At 42.1% G+C, this 19,528-nt stretch overlaps 2 protein-coding genes across 6 annotated transcripts in view; one reads left to right on the plus strand and one right to left on the minus strand.

Moving 5' to 3' along the window:
- LOC140119600 (interferon-induced GTP-binding protein Mx2-like) overlaps positions 1-10,298 on the plus strand; it is an 87,949-nt gene extending 77,651 nt beyond the window's left edge. For both annotated transcript variants that reach the window (XM_072138811.1, XM_072138812.1), the window contains exons 11-16: positions 62-184; positions 276-417; positions 2,005-2,163; positions 4,226-4,302; positions 5,569-5,796; positions 9,371-10,298. In XM_072138811.1, coding sequence (XP_071994912.1) covers positions 62-184; positions 276-417; positions 2,005-2,163; positions 4,226-4,302; positions 5,569-5,796; positions 9,371-9,601 — 960 coding nt within the window. In that variant the 3' untranslated portion in view covers positions 9,602-10,298. The remainder of the gene's footprint in view (positions 1-61; positions 185-275; positions 418-2,004; positions 2,164-4,225; positions 4,303-5,568; positions 5,797-9,370) is intronic.
- A 1,617-nt stretch (positions 10,299-11,915) lies between these two features.
- Positions 11,916-19,528, minus strand: part of TMPRSS2 (transmembrane serine protease 2) — a 65,116-nt gene continuing 57,503 nt past the window's right edge. For all 4 annotated transcript variants that reach the window (XM_072138815.1, XM_072138814.1, XM_072138816.1 and 1 more), the window contains 3 exons: positions 18,917-19,059; positions 17,736-17,888; positions 11,916-16,390 (listed from right to left, as the gene is read on the minus strand). In XM_072138815.1, the coding sequence (XP_071994916.1) occupies positions 16,379-16,390; positions 17,736-17,888; positions 18,917-19,059 (308 nt within the window). In that variant the 3' untranslated portion in view covers positions 11,916-16,378. The remainder of the gene's footprint in view (positions 16,391-17,735; positions 17,889-18,916; positions 19,060-19,528) is intronic.

Here is a 19,528-nt window from a genome sequence, read left to right on the forward strand (position 1 = left end):
TTCCCCCAGAGGATGTTGCGGGGAGTTTGTGTTATACTTCTTTCCCTTTGTTATATTTTAGAGAACCATCCCGACCCTGGAGAACCAAATCAAAACCAAACTCCAGGAGGCGGAGAAGAGGGTGAAGTCCATCGGTCTTGGCGTCCCGGAGGGGGAGTCGGAGAGGAGATTATTTCTCGTAGACGTAAGTCCGGTCTGGGCTCCGCCTCCCATTGTCGTTGCTGATCTGCGTTTTCCGTAACTCAACTTAAATTTTTTTTTTATTGCATCGACAGAGAATCAGACATTTTATTGATGGAATCACCGAAATCACACAAGGAGAAGAAGAGGTCCTAGAGAGGAATCTGAAACTTTTCACCAGCATCCGGAAAAAGTTTTATCAGTGGGAAACAACAATGAAGCAGTCAGCTGAGAAATGTAACGTGTGGCCATACTACTTAGCACAATTGCAACAAAAAGCACCAGATTTTACACCATTACCCTCCCCCGCCCCCCCTTTAGGTAGGGGATGAAATGTCCCTCTAATAACCAAAATCTCAACACTTAACCTATAAAGAAAAATCTCCTTCAAAGTCCTTCAAAGTGACAATGAGCAGAGAAGAGTCATATTTTCCCTGAGATGAGTCATCTTTAGAGGCTGCAAGAGAAGAGTAATTCCAGATGCCCCTGTCAAGTTCTCAGAACTCATCTGGTTTGTGGTTCTGTAATCTATAGAACCTGAGATACAAGTAGCTTAAAGACAACTGGCAAGATTCAGCAGTTCACATTTTCAACTAAATTCTTTCATCTCTGGTTCTGCAGTTCACAGAGCCAAAATGGTGTAAGATGAGATTCTTATCTTTAATATGACGCCAGCAGCATGTTCCTAGGTGCTATAGAACAGAACATAGGGGCTTCTAAAGTGACTCTTCCCCGCAGGATCTAAACTTGACTCATCTCTGCCCATTTTCACATGAAGATGGAATTGAAGAAAGGACATATCATAGCCGGAGTTTTGATGGAGTAAAATCTGGTGACATAGGGGTTTGCTCTTTGCTGTCCAAAAACAATATTTCCCATATAAAAATTTTCCTATATCATAACAGTAAGCAAAACAAAGTATCCCTGCTCATGTGATGTCACACAGGTGCACGGCTTGTTATAATTATAACACAAAGCTCTGATTACTATCTGTGATAAAACGAGCCTTGCACCTGTGTGACATCACATGACCAGGGATATAACGAGCCATGCACCTGTGTGACATCACATGACCAGGGATATAACGAGCCGTACACCAGTGTGACATCAAATGACCAGGGATATGACGAGATGTGCTCCTGTGTGACATCACATGACCAGGAATATAACGAGCTGTGCACCTGTGTGACATCACATGACCAGGGATATAATGAGCCGTGCACCTGTGTGACATCAAGTGACCAGGGATATGACAAGATGTGCACCCGTGTGACATCACATGACCAGGGATATAACGAGCCGTGCACCTGTGTGACATCACATGACCAGGGATATAACGAGCCGTGCACCTGTGTGACATCACATGACCAGGGATATAATTAGCCGTGCACCTGTTTGACATCACATGACCAGGGATATAATTAGCCGTGCACCTGTGTGACATCACATGACCAGAGATATAATGAGCCGTGCACCTGTGTGACATCACATGACCAGGGATATGACGAGATGTACACCCGTGTGACATCACATGATCAGGGATATGACGAGATGTGCACCCGTGTGACATCACATGACCAGGGATATGACGAGATGTGCACCCGTGTTGCATCACATGACCAGGGACTGGTGTTTATCCACAGGAAGTAAGCAATGAAGCTTCCTATAGAATGACAGCAAGCAGAGATCTAGAAAACAGTGAGGAATTGATACAGAAAGTATATTGGAAAATGATGAAACTTCTCATTACACAAATGATATCTATCACTTGCAGAAAGTGGACGACCGCTCTCAAAATGCAATAACCAATCTTTTACTTTTCAGTCCCAAAGGAATTGAGATCGGACGTTGCAGTTTATGAGAACAAACATCGCGGCCGGGAACTTGTAGGATTCGTCAATTACAAAACATTCGAAAATATTGCAAAAAATCAAATCCAGACGTTCGAGGAGCCGTCTATAACCAAGCTCTACGAGATCACAGGTAGGAACATCGCAAAGATTATATCTGATGATGATGACTGCAGCGGGTGAACAGGGGAGTGATTTTGTCTCAGGGAAGTGACCTAAACAGATGTGTGTGTTACGGAAGACTGTAGGGGGCAGCATTGTGTCATCTCCACCAGGGAGAACACTTTAGGTTCCATTCACTTCTCAGATTTTGGATACGTTCTGTGAATACATCTGGAAATGTCCTGGCGCATGCGCTGTGAATGCATCCATTTAAATCCATTTAAGTAGGAAACATTGGATGGAAAAATGCAGCATGTTGCTCTATATCATCCTCCTTCCTGCTACAAAGTCAAATATACGTTCAGTAGAGGCCATAAGATCCCATGGAGGACGGATATCACTGTGTGGCATCCACCCCCGGCCTATGCTGAGCGTTCACTCTGGGAGGTCCTCAGTGATGTACCGGTCTATATAAGGACAGTTAGGTTACACAGGAGAACATCGGCATCAGACAGCCAATCACTGTCTACTTTCCGATTTCAGAGGGCGGAGCCATACAAGACAATGGGGGGTCATTTACTAAGGGCCCGATTCGCGTTTTCCCGACGTGTTACCCGAATATTTCCGATTAGCAGCGATTTTTTCTGAATTGCCCCGGGTTTTTGGTGCACGCGATCGGATTGTGGCGCATTTTCGCCGGCATGCACGTGACGGAAATCGGGGGGCGTGGCCGAACACAAACCCAACGAATTCGGAAAAACCGCCGCATTTAAAAAAAAAAGTGAATCGCCAGAAGACCCGAATCCACCACAGAGAACGCACCGCTGGATCGCGAATGGACCGGGTAAGTAAATCTGCCCCAACGTGCCCCCTTTAAGAGCACTCAGTTGAATACATTTAAAGCAGACTTGTTAGGTCGATTGTTAGGACCCTAGACCAACTACACGTCCTTATTCACCTATGTTTTAGTGTCCGAAATCAACCTTTACAAGGTGGGAAAAACCCAAAAAATAAACTTTTATACTCACATAGAACTCTCAAGATCCCTCACTGGCGCCTCGTCTCGCGGTGAAGCCCAGATAACATTTTGTCTTAACCGCGCATGCGCTGTATTTTCGGTGCTTGAGTAGTGAGCCCGGGGTGTATAAAGTTTGTTTTTATTTTTGGCGAACACTTCAAAAATCATACAGGGCGATTCAGGACACTAAACCACTAGGTCCACAAGGACCTGTGGGTGGTTTAGTGTCAATAATTGCCCTGACAGGTTCCCTTTATGTCCTCCATTGTGAGGATACTTCGAAATCCTCAGCAGATGGCCAAAAAAGTCATTTTAAAACATTTCCCCCAGTTTGAGGGATACCCGTCATACAAGGTTGTCCTCCTTATTCATTGTCTGTAGGCAATGCTGAGATTTTTAGTTTCACACCCAAAGTGTAAGTCATATAATTGCCCCCATTATCCAGAATACAATCCACCTGTATCTTATGGCAGCAGTATGGACTGGGCCTTGGGACATATTATCCAGGGCCGGCGCCAGAACTGGGCATATCTGGGCAAGTGCTGAGGCCCAGAACTGCTGAGGGGCCCACATAAGGAATCCATAGGGGGCGAGGGGGGCTGTATATAAAATGACCATGAGGGGGCTCAGTGTCGGACTGGGTTTCCTTAGACCCACCAGGGAAAATAAATTTTGGGGCCCACTCTTCATTATCCCCCAGGACATATACTCTAGCAGTCTCCAAATTGTGTTGTTTTCTGATGCACATCTGGGGTTCAGTATTGGGTTGAGCCAGGGCCCACCGGAGGATCCTCTGGGACTCTGGTGGGCCAGTCCGACACTGAGGGGGCTGTTAGATATGATACGTTGGGGAATATTTTAGGGAACAGGAGACTGTTTTAGTTTCTGAATATTTAATGCCGCCACATGAGTTCACCACAAAGGGGCCCACTGAGGCTCTGTCACCCAGGGGCCTACAGAAACCTGGAGCCAACACTGGAATTACCCATAAGACCCCTGTGTATCTGCACGGGTAGCACATTGCATAGTAAAACCATTAGCTATAAAATTCTAACTTATAGATCTTTATGTTTAGAACTGGTCAGAGCATCTCTCAATAATGCAGCGTGGAGGTTCTTCTACAATTATCCCAATCTCTACAGAAGTGCAAAGGTAAGACCGGGATTTTTTATTTGCAGGGAACTTTGCAATGGAAATTAAAAGGGGCCACAAAAAGTCCTTTCCACTCGCACCTAGAGGGCGCTCTAATCTGACGGCCATAGCAGATCGGCCTCCGAGCAGTCACATCCAGTAATTACTAGGGCTCCATATGACCTTCCTGACCTCCGTATGTACAAGCTCTTTGGTATAAGGAGCCGACTTCAGTAGCCCAAATTTCTACTTCTATCCAACACCAATACGGGGGATATGGTGGACTAAGACACGGCTGTGAAGGCAGCTGTGGATAGATAAGGGTCCAGTCTAAAGATGGACCGGGCAACTCCAACATTGGTGGACACGATGGACTAGCCAATCCCCGGCCTCAGGGGTCATGTCTCAATGAATAGCACTTGACTGATGAAGCCAGTGATAAAGTCCTGCGTCACCTGCACAAAACAAAAATTTGAGAGTTCCCACTGGGTCCAGGGTGCCCTCTGGAGGGGAGTATATGTTTTGTTTTTCTACCAAACCAATCTCTTTTCTTTCCCCTTTTTCCATCAGGCTCACCCCAAAATGCATATTTTCTGAATTTGGGTTAAAGGGGATCGATCAGCAGTGTTTAGCATGTTTAGCCATGGAGAGCTGTGTAATTATAGCTTTGTGTAAGTTGTTAGTTGCAGCAGGACTGTGAAAATGAAGTTATAACCCAGCTCTGCCTGAAGAGCTTTCTGCTCTCTGCTGCTCCATGGCCCCTCCCCTCTTCTAGGAGGAAGAGATGTAGCAGGATTCTGGTTGGATACTGAAGGCAGTCACTCTGCAGAGGGGCAGGAGCAGTGAAACAGTTCATTGCACAAAGCAGAAAGTTCTTCAGGCTGGAAGAAGAGCTGCAGACCCGCTTTATAACCTTACTTTTCACAGTCCTGCTGCTACTTACTACACACTCTCCAGGGACAATACATAACACTGACTGCAGATTATTATGGTCAAAACTGATGCCGGATTTCCTTTAATTCTATGCTAGACGTCTCTGGTGTTTGCAGATACATCAATACCCCCCATCCCCAATAACAAGCAAGAGGTAAAGGATTGGGCATGTTTTGGGGTGTACAGTACCTAATATGATATTACTGACCTGCTTCTGCCCTCCCTGTCCTTTCAGAAGCAGTGGGGGACCACTAGAGGTGAATAATGGATTTTTATATAACCCATCTTACACCTACCCACCCATAGGGGGCTCCTGCACAGTTGCTTTAATCTCTCTTCCGCATTTTCCTCAAGGGAAAGCTAGAAGAGATCTGCAGTGAGCAACAAAAGGATGCGGAAAAAGCGATCCGCACACAATTCAAGATGGAACAGATCATATACTGCCAGGACGCGCTGTATGGTGGCTCTCTGAAGGACATCCGTGATGAGGCACCAAATATTAATTGTAAAAGCATGTATATGCCAACCCAGATGCAAATGTCTGTAGAGGAGATGACCCTTCACATCCAGGCGTATTTCAAGGTCAGACTCTTATCATGTGCAAACACAATTCTAACCCCAATGTACAAGATAATACCCACTATAATACTGCCCCCTATGTACAAGAATAAAACTACTATAATACTGCCCCTATGTACAAGAATATAACTACTATAATACTGCCCCCTATGTACAAGAATATAACTACTATAATACTGCCCCCTATGTACAAGAATATAACTACTATAATACTGCCCCCTATGTAAAGGAATATAACCACTATAATACTGCCCCTTATGTACAAGAATATAACTACTATAATACTGCCCCCTATGTACAAGAATATAACTACTATAATACTGCCCCCTATGTACAAGAATATAACTACTATAATACTGTCCTCTTTGTACAAGAATATAACTACTATAATACTGCCCCCTATGTACAGGAATATAACTACTATACTACTGCTCCCTATGTACAAGAATATAACTACTATAATACTGCCCCCTATGTACAATAATATAACTACTATAATACTGCCCCCTATATACAGGAATATAACTACTATAATACTGCCCCCTATGTACAAGAAAATAACTACTATAATACTGCCCCTTATGTACAAGAATATAACTACTATAAGAATGGCCCCTATGTACAAGAATATAACTACTATAATACTGCCCCGTATATACAAGAATATAACTACTATAATACTGCCCCCTATGTACAAGAATATAACTACTATAATACTGCCCCTATGTACAAGAATATAACTGCTATAATACTGCCCTGTATATACAAGAATATAACTACTATAATACTGCCCCCTATGTACAGGAATATAACTACTATACTACTGCTCCCTATGTACAAGAATATAACTACTATAATACTGCCCCCTATGTACAGGAATATAACTACTATAATACTGCCCCCTATGTACAAGAATATAACTACTATAATACTGCCCCCTATGTAAAGGAATATAACAACTATAATACTGCCCCTTATGTACAAGAATATAACTACTATAATACTGCCCCCTATGTACAAGAATATAACTACTATAATACTTCCCCGTATATACAAGAATATAACTACTATAATACTGCCCTATGTACAAGAATATAACTACTATAATACTGCCCCCTATGTACAGGAATATAACTACTATACTACTGCTCCCTATGTACAAGAATATAACTACTATAATACTGCCCCCTATGTACAATAATATAACTACTATAATACTGCCCCCTATGTACAAGAATATAACTACTATAATACTGCCCCCTATGTACAAGAATATAACTACTATAATACTGCCCCCTATGTACAAGAATATAACTACTATAATACTGCCCCCTATGTACAAGAATATAACTTCTATAATACTGCCCCCTATGTACAGGAATATAACTACTATAATACTGCCTCCTATGTACAAGAATATAACTACTATAATACTGCCTCATATGTACAAGAATATAACTACTATAATACTGCCCCCTATGTACAAGAATATAACTACTATAATACTGGCCCCTATGTACAAGAATATAACTACTATAATACTGCCCCGTATATACAAGAATATAACTACTATAATACTGCCCCCTATGTACAGGAATATAACTACTATAATACTGCCCCCTATGTACAAGAATATAACTACTATAATACTACCCCCTATGTACAAGAATATAACTACTATAATACTGCTCCCTATGTACAGGAATATAACTACTATAATACTACCCCCTATGTACAGGAATATAACTACTATACTACTGCTCCCTATGTACAAGAATATAACTACAATAATACTGCCCCCTATGTACAAGAATATAACTACTATAATACTGCCCCCTATGTACAGGAATATAACTACTATAATACTGCCCCCTATGTACAGGAATATAACTACTATAATACTGCCCCCATGTACAAGAATATAACTACTATAATACTGCCCCCTATGTACAGGAATATAACTACTATAATACTGCCCCCTATGTACAAGAATATAACTACAATAATACTGCCCCCTATGTACAAGAATATAACTACTACAATACTGCCCCCATGTACAAGAATATAACTACTATAATACTGCCCCCTATGTACAAGAATATAACTACTATAATACTGCCCCCTATGTACAGGAATATAACTACTATAATACTGCCCCTATGTACAAGAATATAACTACTATAATACTGCCCCCTATGTACAAGAATATAACTACTATAATACTGCCCCCTATGTACAGGAATATAACTACTATAATACTGCCCCCTATGTACAAGAATATAACTACTATAATACTGCTCCCTATGTTCAAGAATATAACTACTAAAATACTGCCCCCTATGTACAAGAATATAACTACTATAATACTGCCCCCATGTACAAGAATATAACTACTATAATACTGCCCCCTATGTACAAGAATATAACTACTATAATACTGCCCCCTATGTACAAGAATATAACTACTATAATACTGCCCCCATGTACAAGAATATAACTACTATAATTCTGCTCCCTATGTACAGGAATATAACTACTATAATACTGCCCCCTATGTACAAGAATATAACTACAATAATACTGCCCCCTATGTACAAGAATATAACTACTACAATACTGCCCCCATGTACAAGAATATAACTACTATAATACTGCCCCCTATGTACAAGAATATAACTACTATAATACTGCCCCCTATGTACAGGAATATAACTACTATAATACTGCCCCTATGTACAAGAATATAACTACTATAATACTGCCCCCTATGTACAAGAATATAACTACTATAATACTGCCCCCTATGTACAGGAATATAACTACTATAATACTGCCCCCTATGTACAAGAATATAACTACTATAATACTGCTCCCTATGTACAAGAATATAACTACTATAATAACGCCACCTATGTACAAGAATATAACTACTATAATACTGCCCCCTATGTACAGGAATATAACTACTATAATACTGCCCCCTATGTACAGGAATATAACTACTATAATACTGCCCCCTATGTACAAGAATATAACTACTATAATACTGCCCCCATGTACAAGAATATAACTACTATAATACTGCCCCCTATGTACAAGAATATAACTACTATAATACTGCCCCCTATGTACAGGAATATAACTACTATAACACTGCCCCCTATGTACAGGAATATAACTACTATAATACTGCCCCCTATGTACAGTAATATAACTACTATAATACTGCCCCCTATGTACAGGAATATAACTACTATAATACTGCCCCCTATGTACAAGAATATAACTACTATAATACTGCCCCCTATGTACAAGAATATAACTACTATAATACTGCCCCCATGTACAAGAATATAACTACTATAATACTGCTCCCTATGTACAGGAATATAACTACTATAATACTGCCCCCTATGTACAGGAATATAACTACTATAATACTGCTCCCTATGTACAAGAATATAACTACTATAATACTGCCCCCTATGTACAAGAATATAACTACTATAATACTGCCTTTGTTCCTTACATACATATGACATATACATTCATCTTCCTCTCTGACCTTTCACCTTAGAACACAACCGCCCGTCTGTCGAACCAGATCCCGCTGATCATCCTGCACTACATGCTCCATGAGTTTGCGGACCAGCTGAAGGCCCAAATGCTTCTTCTGCCCCAGGACAGGGAGAGCCTGAACGTGTTACTAGTGGAAAAGAACGACCTGGCGAGGGAGCGGCAAAACTTAAAGGATCAGATCAAGCGTCTGTGTGCGGCTCAGCAGAGACTGGCCAAGTATCCGTGCTGATCATCCTCCCTCCTGATCCAGAGGTTACTTATTTGTCTAACAGAACCAGTACTGGGGGCTCCCGGACCCCCTCCTCATGTATATTTATTACAATCTCCTGTAATGTTAGACATACACTTGTATTGTACTAGATGTATGTATTTCTATCTAATAGCTACAATGGTGCAGATTTACTTACCCGGCCCATTCGCGATCCAGCGGCGCGTTCTCTGCTCTGGATTCGGGTCCGGCCGGGATTTATGAAGGTAGTTCCTCCGCCGTCCACCAGGTGGCGCTGCTGCGCTGAAAGTCATCTCATCGCGCCGGAATGCACCACCTCGGACCAGGTGAAGGTAAGCGCTTCCCAAGCGACACTTTTTCGGTTTTTAAATGCGGCGGTTTTTCCGAATACGTCGGGTTTTCGTTCGGCCACGCCCCCCGATTTCCGTCGCGCGCATGCCGGCGCCGATGCGCCACAATCCGATCGCGTGCGCCACAATCCTGGGGCAATTCAGGTATAATCGGCGCAAATCGGAAATATTCGGGTAACACGTCGGGAAAACGCGAATCGTGCCCTTAGTAAATGACCCCCAATGTGTTCCCTCATCATTGTGGGGACTTGTTTTTTACTATATGTTCTTTATTTATCTGCACTTGGTGTTGGAGGCTGATATTTTTATGTGTGTTCATTTTCTCAATAAAGGAGCCCCTAACCCTATTATGCTCAGTGTGTATTCAGTCCCACCCTCTATCACCCATGACATTCTTTAGTCCCGCCCCTATTGTGGCCGAAACCTTCCCCTGTTGAGGTAGATATTTTAAGACTTTGTGCGGTTCAAAGCTTCATCTGGGGTAATACCTTACAGTGGATAACACTCGGAATTCAGAGACCATCCCGCTCATTCCAGCACAGTTCGTAGCAGGGGATAACTACAGGGGTAACAGCTTTCATGGGCCCTGCAGTGTCAGGGGGCCCGGCCAACCAACCTGTCACACTAAAATAATGGAAATTTTGCACCATTATATACATATTATGCAGCACATTGTACAGCATTAGGTGTATATAACAGGGCACATCTTACACAGTACACAGTGAAGCCGGGAGCTCACATAAGAAAGGTCAGGGAAGAAGAAGGGACATCAGGAATCTCTCACCTCTACCAACCCCCCCCCCCCCATGTGGTCAGCAGCTACTGGGGTGCATTAAATCATATCTGTGGCCTCACAGCGAGTATATACATACATATATGTGTGTGTGTATAAATGTGTATGTGTGTTTATGGTGTGTATTTGCTGTATGTATGTGTATGAGTGTATAAGTATGTTTATGGTGTGTATATGACATATGTTGCTGGATCATTTGAAACTGTTTGGACTTCTACGTTTGTGCCTACAACCTGGGATGATCCCTGCTCGGATGATTCTAGTGGATAACTTGCGGTGTCCAGGCAAGCTGACTGTTTGTGGAGTTTGTATATGCTATAGGTATGTATATGCAGTACGTGTGTATATGTGTTTTAAGTGTATGTGTGTATAAATGTATGGAGGTATACATACTTTGTGTATATGGTATGTGCGTGTATATAAATGTGTGTGTATATATGAATGTATAAATGTGTGTATACAAATATGTATATTTTTTTTTTAAGGGGAAGGGGAGGCCCCATAAGATAATCTGCTATGGGGCTCGGTCTCCCCTAGTTACACCCCTGGTTGGTAGGTACGGGTGATGTCTACAGTGTGGACTCAGCCTAATGCAGGCCAAAAAAGCTGTCAGTGATGGGAGGTTTGGCCTGGCACAGGCTATAGGGAGTGTGCGCATGCGCGGGATATCCCTGCTCTGGCCCACATCACATTATGATTATCTATGATTGACAATGAACATTGAACCTGTCTCTATGTAGGGGATGTAAAGCTGAGGACCAGTGGTGTAGCCATAGGGGTCACAGATGCAAACCGCCCCTAAACCCAGATATGTCTTTGAAAAAAAGTTGTTCCAAATCAAAAGACAAGGGGGCACTGTCTCCGGCTGGAGAAAACAAGGTTTGATCACCAGAGGTGACATGGCTTTTTTACTATGAGAACTGTCAATCTGTGGAATAGCCGAGCTCAGGCGCTGGTCACAGCAGGGACAGCAGAGAGCTTCACGAAGGGTCTAGATGCCTTTTTACACCCAAATAACATTGATGGTTATGTTATATAGGATTGTTTCCCCTAAATCCTTTCCTCATCCAATCCCTTCCCTTCCTTGGTCGGACTTGTGTCTTTTTTCAACCGTATAAAATATGATACTATGGAAATAGAAAATATTGTATTTCAATAGGATTTTATTTTATTTTTATTCACACAAAAAGTTATTATTATTACACATATTCTTTTTATGAACAGAAAATGTACAAAGCAAAAGGATACATTTGGCAGAAATGTTGTATAAAGTATTAGAATTAACCCCGTGAGGCCCCTACAGATGGTGATCAGTCCCACAAATTCCCATGCTCCTCCATTGTATGGGGTACGGGCTCTTTGTTTATTGCTACAAGGCATCTTCAATAGTATGTGAGAAATAAAGAAGGTTTTCAATGCTCTTTATTAAAAACAAACATTCTATACACTGCTGTGTATAACGATCGCCATGGAAACAGACTACGGGGAGTAATTTTGATGTATTGTTTCTGAGATGTACGCTCATACCTATGTTGCTAGTAGCAGCAGTACTGTGAAATATGGATTTATATTCCAGGATTGTAGCATCCCCATGTACACTGGGGTGTTTCCACAGACTGCTGTGCTCTCTACAGTGTTGGGTATTGTCCCTAGAGAGATGTGTAATGTCACATTTGTGTATGTATTTAGTAGCAGCAGGACTGTGAAATATGGATTTATAATCCAGGACTGTAGAATCTCTAAGTGCATTGGAGAGTTGTCCTTGCGGTGCTGTGCTCTTTACAGCCAGTGTTAGGAATTGTCCCTGAATAGATGTGTAATCAGACCTTTGTGTATGTTGTTTGTAGCAGCAGGACTGTGAAATATGGATTTATATACCAGGATTGTAGCATCTCCATGTACACTGGGGATGTGTCCTCACACTGCTGTGCTCTCTACAACCAGTGTTAGGTATTGTCCCTAGAGAGATGTGTAATCACACATTTGTGTATGTATTTAGTAGCAGCAGGACTGTGAAATATGGATTTATATTCCAGGATTGTAGAATCTCCAAGTACATCGAGGACTTGTCCTCGCGGTGCTGTGCTCTTTACAGCCAGTGTTAGCTATTGTCCCTAAAAATATGTGTATGTTGTTAGTAGCAGCAGGTCTGTGATACATGGATTTATATTCCAGGATATGAGCTTCACAAAGTGCACTGTAAGTGTGTCCTTGCGCTGCTGTGCTCTCCACAGCCAGTGTTAGGAATTGTCCCTGAATAGATGCCTAATCACGCCTAATTTTGTAAGCTGTTAGTAGCAGCAGGACTGTAAAATATGGACTTATATTCCAGGATTGGAGCTTCACCAAGTGCATTGTGGGCATGTCCCCACACTGCTGTGCTCTAAGCTCTGCAATCTAATTTAAAGAGGACCTGTCGCCCATAAAAAAAGGCACTAGGAGCTGCTTATTAAGGTACTAAAGCTTTGAGCACGGTCTGACGTTCCTATTGTACTGCGACGCAGTGTCTGCTAGCGTTATCGGAGGGTTCCGATAAAGCTAGCAGTTTATCACTGCTAAAAATGGGGAAGCGCTAGGAGCTCTACTTGAGTAAGCAGCTCCTAGTGCCTTTTTATGGGTGACAGGTCCTCTCTAACAAGATATATAACATTTGACATAAATATATTTCTTGACCACTGGGCGGCGCTGCACAGAATTGAAAAACCCAAGTATCAATGATAGAGCTTTGTATTCAATGTAACTCGTTTCCCTATCCTTGTAACAGCACACCACATGGTCAGACAAGGTATTGCAAGTAAAACATATCCATTACAGTGCTAGCCAGTGACATTGCCTCTATATATCTACACATTAAAAAATAAATACAACATTTTGGAGACAGCCACGGATTTCCCTGAGAAGCAACAGAGGGTATGGACATGAGGAGGCAGATTTAGTGTTGTGGGTGCAGCTCAACCTTGGCATAAAATGTGCCAAAAATTTCAGCCCCACCCTTGTTCATAGTCTTCAGGTGGTATTAAGGGTATTTAGTAAATTGTGGAAGAGCTGCAATACCGCAAATGGACATGGATGTAGGTGGTGGCGCTGTTTGGTGAAAAAAATTTTTATTAATTCTGGAGAACTCCTTTAATACAATCTATATACTCCAGTGCAGACTGTATATTTAAAGGGAACCTGTCACTATGAGACCTATCAAGGTTGATTCTCTAATGGTGTCATTATGGGGAGTCAAATGGTGCGTCACATGAGCCCCCTAGTAAAAATTAATTCCCACAATCCCACAGGTTTTAAGGGTTGTATGAGATCATACATTTTTTTTTTTAAGAAATAGCACCACACTTGTTTACAGGTTGTTTGTGGTATTGCAGGTCCTCCCTGTTTTATTATAACTAGAAAAAATACCATATATACTCGAGTATAAGCCTAGTTTTTCTGCACAAAAAATCTGCTGAAAACCCAAACTCGAGTAAAAAAAATATAGGTTTTACCAGGTTTTTGTGGTAAAATTAGGGGCCTCGGCTTATACTTGGGTCGGCTTATACTCGAGTATATACGGTAATATTATCATTTATTATTATTTAATAGAGCTGAGCTGCCAGCACCGCGCTGACATGCATGCTACACTGCAATACAAGTGTATATGCCAGTGAGACTAAAACAGTCTAAAACAAAATGTAGAAAAAATCTTATTTAAAAAAAAAAATCTTAAAATATTAAACACTTATTTAAAAAAAGGAGTGCATTTATAATATTTTATCTTGTAAGAACTATATAGAGTTAAAAAGAACATTTTTAATATTCTTCACCACATTCATATATCCATACTCAAACTTAAAAACTCAAAAAAACTTAAAAAATGATGTGAAAAATTTGAAATAAAAAAATGAAATACAAAGGGTTCCAAAAGTTGTATGTATTTCAAATGTCAACGGAATAAACTAAAGCTCGTCCTGCAAAAAACAAACCGATGTCTCTATCAGAAAAGTAATACAGAAGTTATGGCTCAGAACCAGCCTCTATTTGGGTCTAAGAATGCAGCCACCATGAGGCTAAAGTGATGGGGTAAGAAGAGACAGAGCAGATCAGAGAGCTTTCAACAATTCTAAGTTTTATGGGTCTTGTTTATGGGATGGAGCTCATTTTTGATACAGAAGACCTATCCTCAGACTAGCCGATCAGTATAGGGTCCAATACTCCAACCCTGCACAAATCAGCCGTTCCAGGGGAACTCTACTGTGTACGGAGAGGGAAGTCTTGTTGATGGTTTCCCAAACGACCAGCAGAATTGTGAATGCAGCTCTGAGGTAGAATTAGAATGTGCCCCTATGACCCCTATGTTAAATAGTGTTCATACCCCATCAATTATCTTACTACGGCTATTACTGCCCCTGGATCCTTGGGCATGTTGGGTCCTAAAGGAGAATATCCTAGAATTACCTGTTATATTCTATGGCATATGGGGTCTATGGGGTATATGGAGGTCTATGGGGTATATGGGGTATATGGGGTACTTGGGTCCAGGCATGTATTGTAGGGTCTCCACATGCAGGACCCTGTGTATAAGCATGACATAGACTCACCTATCACCTGTCTGTCCAGCAGTCAGGCTAATGAGCAGATCTTTAAAGAGAACCTGTCAGCAGGTGAGAACATACAGACTGCAGCCAATGTTATGTATCCTCACACTGCTGTGCTCTGTGCTCTCTGCAGCCAGTGTAATGTATTGCCCCTGGAGAGATGTGTCATCATATCTTTGTATATGTTGTTTGTAAAATATAGATTTATATCTAAGGAGTGCAATTTCTTGATGTGCAATTGGGTTGTGTCCTCACACTGCTGTGCTCTCTGCAGCCAGTGTTAGGTATGGTCCCTGAATAGATGTGTGATCAGACTTCTGTGTATGTCGTTAGTAGCAGCAGGACTGTGATTATATGGATTAATTTTCCAGGATTGTAGCTTCTCCATGTGCACTGAAGCTCACTGAAGTTCACTCCTCACACTGCTGTGCTCTGTGCCCTTTGCTCTCTGCATTGAGCAACTCCACAGCCCATTCCTCTGCTCTTAGAGGCCACTATGGTATTTAACCAACCTGCTATGTTTATTAAACATAGGGGCGGCACAATGACGCTACTCGGTGCAGAGAACTAAGAACACAGCAGTGTCGGGATATGTCCCCAATGCTCTTCTCTCAAGTTTAGTTACAACACAGGATGGATAACAATTGTGCAAAAGTTTAAATGGCGACTTTACCCGGATTCGTGTGCAGACATGTGAATCCATAAGTGAATCTTTTTGTCTTTAAACAATGTTTTTAAAAAAAAAAAGTTAAATATTCCCTGATGACATCACATAGAGTCAATGCACGACACACATGATGCCCACAGTCACACGTGGCACGTGGAGGAAAACATTACAAGACTGTACAAAGTATTTACAACAGGGCGAAGGAAAATCTACAGAGCGGCCACTGGATGGCGCCCATGCGTCTTCATACAAAGCCGTAGGGCGGCGTCTTTTTTCGTAGAATTCCGCACTGATACCCGTAATATGTATATAAAAGGCGCCGCACATCCCGAGCCCCCAACATGGCAGCAGATATAGGAATAATCAGGAAGAAGTCCTCGTTACATTGTGTCATGTGTACATCTGCAAGGGAAAGGTAAGCAAAGGTAAGTGGAAGTTTAGGTAAGTTCCCCCACATTATACACCCATCTCCCCACTGACCATATTAAGACTACTCAAGCTGGTAGCTGCAGCCGCATCCCCCTCTTCCCCCAACATTACTCATCCTCTGTGTTCTGAACACTAGTGGCTGGACCTGGTGCTGCAGTTAAGGCTCCATTCTGGCGATTGCCGAGAATTCGGAACCCCCCCCCCCCTCCCCCGATCTCAAATATCATATTTGTCAGATTTTTATGGCACAGCTCTGCTCCTAGGGGTGCAAGCTACTTGCTGTGTACATTTGTATTCATTCTGCGCCCCCTAGTGGAAGATTTTTGCTGCAGAAATTTTCACCACTCAAACTGCAATCAGTGTTAAGTGGTAGTTGTGGAGAAATGGGTAGTCAGACCTCTGTGAATGTTGTTAGTAGCAGCTGGACTGTGAAATTTAGTTTTATGCTCCAGGATTGTACGGGGGGAGTGTCCTCACACTGCTGTGCTCTGTGCTTTCTGTAGCCAGTGTTATTTATTGTCCCTGGAGAGAAGTGTAACCATACATATGTGTATCTTGTTAGTAGCAGCAGGACTGTGAAATGTGTCTTTATATTTTAGTGTCATGGGGGCGTGTCCACACACTGCTGTGCTCTGTGCTTTCTGCAGCCAGTGTTATGTATTGCCCCAGGAGAGATGTGTAACCATACAGCTGTGTACGTTGTTAGTAGCAGCAGGACTGTGAAATGTGTCTTTATATTCTAGTGCCATGGGGGCGTGTCCTCACACTGCTGTGCTTTGTGCTTTCTGTAGCCAGTGTTATGTATTGTCCCCGGAGAGATGTGTAACCATACATCTGTGTATGTTGTTAGTAGCAGCAGGACAGTGAAATTTGTGTTTATAATTTAGTGTCATGGGGGCGTGTCCTCACACTGCTGTGCTCTGTGCTTTGTGCACTAAATTAATCAGCAGATCCTATATCCCTTTAGTAATCAACCAGACACGTTGCTTTTTCAGAGAGCAACTGGGAGGAGCTGTTGAGCATTAAATGCAGAGAGCACAGAGCCCAACACTGTCAGGATATGCCTCGCATCCACCCACAATTATAAATAATACATTTTTTTGTATTTTTTGTATTTAAAATAATTTTTTGGTAAAATAAAAAAAATAACTACCACAACGTTTCCATATAGGTTATTAGCCCATTATTTTTGGACTACACCTACACATAGGTTGTGTCTGGTATCACAGATCGACCCCCTTCACTCTAATGAGCTGCAATACCAGATACAACCTGAGACTGGATGTGGAGCTGTCAGGACACAGGACATGACCCAAACCTGCATATGGTGGTAGATCCACTCCAAGAACACCGTGACGTTCCCGTAGACTCCCGGCTTATTCCTCTGTGCACAGCCGTTGCCCCAACTCGTGTCCCCCACAAGCCACCACAGGTCCTTTGTCTTAGTGACGAGAGGTCCACCGCTGTCACCCTGGGGAGACACAGAAGAAATTATACAAGAATAGAGGGGTCCGTAATCATCATGAGCCCCCATAGGAAGCTCAGTATGGACCCCACCCAATTGGGCTTTATCATAATAAAGTTCTGACTGTTCTGGTTCAGGATCTAAATTCTGTTGTGATTCATTTCATAGTTTCTTTTTCTTCAGAGGCAACACTAGGGGGAGCTATCAGTATTCAGCTAATACTGCTGTATAGATCAGCCAGTGGCCATAGCATGCTGGGAGTTGTAGTTTTTTTATGGATTAATATCACGTTTATGTTGGATTTTTATCCACTATCCACACAAGATAGAGGGTAACAATCTGATTGTCTGACCACTGGGATTGTGGCAACGTGGTACAAACAGTCCGACCTCTTCCCATCAGATTTTCAATCTCTTACTGTTTAGTGTACACAGCAACCTCGCAGACCTATGCATCTCCACGGTAACAGACTACAAGTAAACACTCCTGTAGTCAGGTTGAGAAATAATAAAACTTTACCACCGTCACCTAATTCTTCATAGCATAAAAAAGCTCCCACCGTTTTGTGTATACAGCTCCCATGCAAACCCTGTGTATTCTAATCCTGTTGTTCTTCTTTTTTCATAACTCTGCAGAGGAGCTGTGTACTGCGCATAAAATGTGATGAAATTGTATAACCACTAAATATTGGGGGCTGGAGTATGACTACAGGACCAGACTACACAGGGTTTATATGTTGTCTGTCACCATAGTTACAGACTACATAGAAATTAGACTGCAGCATCAGACAACACAATGTATCTATGTAGTCTGTAACCATGGTGGCAGACTACATATAAACCCTGTGTAGTCTGATGCTGCAGTCTCATGTCTGTTATCTTTTTTTGCCTACATAAAATTTGTAGGTAAGAAGAAACAGAGAACTAATAATACAAAAGTCTCCTGGCGCTTTCTGTTCACAGCTGCAAAGCAGACCCCAAAAACTGAGACACCCACCCCACCCCCGCCATCTTAGGCCCCCTACCAAATCTTACCTGACAAGAATCAACTCCTCCAGAGAGGAATCCAGCGCAGATCATGTTGGAGGTGATGACCCCATTGTAAACAGAAGGAGCATTGCACACAGAAGAGGTGATTAGAGGGACGGATGCCGCCATCAGGGTATTAGAGGTGGAGCCTAAGGGGAAAATACACAATAGATACAAGATATCAGAGAAGAGAGGCAGTATTATGTGTATTGTACATTACTTATCCTGTATTATACTCCAGAGCTGCACTCACTATTCTGCTGCTGGTGCAGTCACTGTGTACATACATGACATTACTTATCCTGTACTGATCCTGAGTTACATCCTGTATTATACCCCAGAGCTGCACTCACTATTCTGCTGCTGGTGCAGTCACTGTGTACATACATGACATTACTTATCCTGTACTGATCCTGAGTTACATCCTGTATTATACCCCAGAGCTGCACTCACTATTCTGCTGCTGGTGCAGTCACTGTGTACATACATGACATTACTTATCCTGTACTGATCCTGAGTTACATCCTGTATTATACTCCAGAGCTGCACTCACTATTCTGCTGCTGGTGCAGTCACTGTGTATATACATGACATTACTTATCCTGTACTGATCCTGAG

This window comes from Engystomops pustulosus, chromosome 2 (genome assembly GCF_040894005.1).
Source record: "Engystomops pustulosus chromosome 2, aEngPut4.maternal, whole genome shotgun sequence".
NCBI lineage: Eukaryota > Metazoa > Chordata > Amphibia > Anura > Leptodactylidae > Engystomops > Engystomops pustulosus.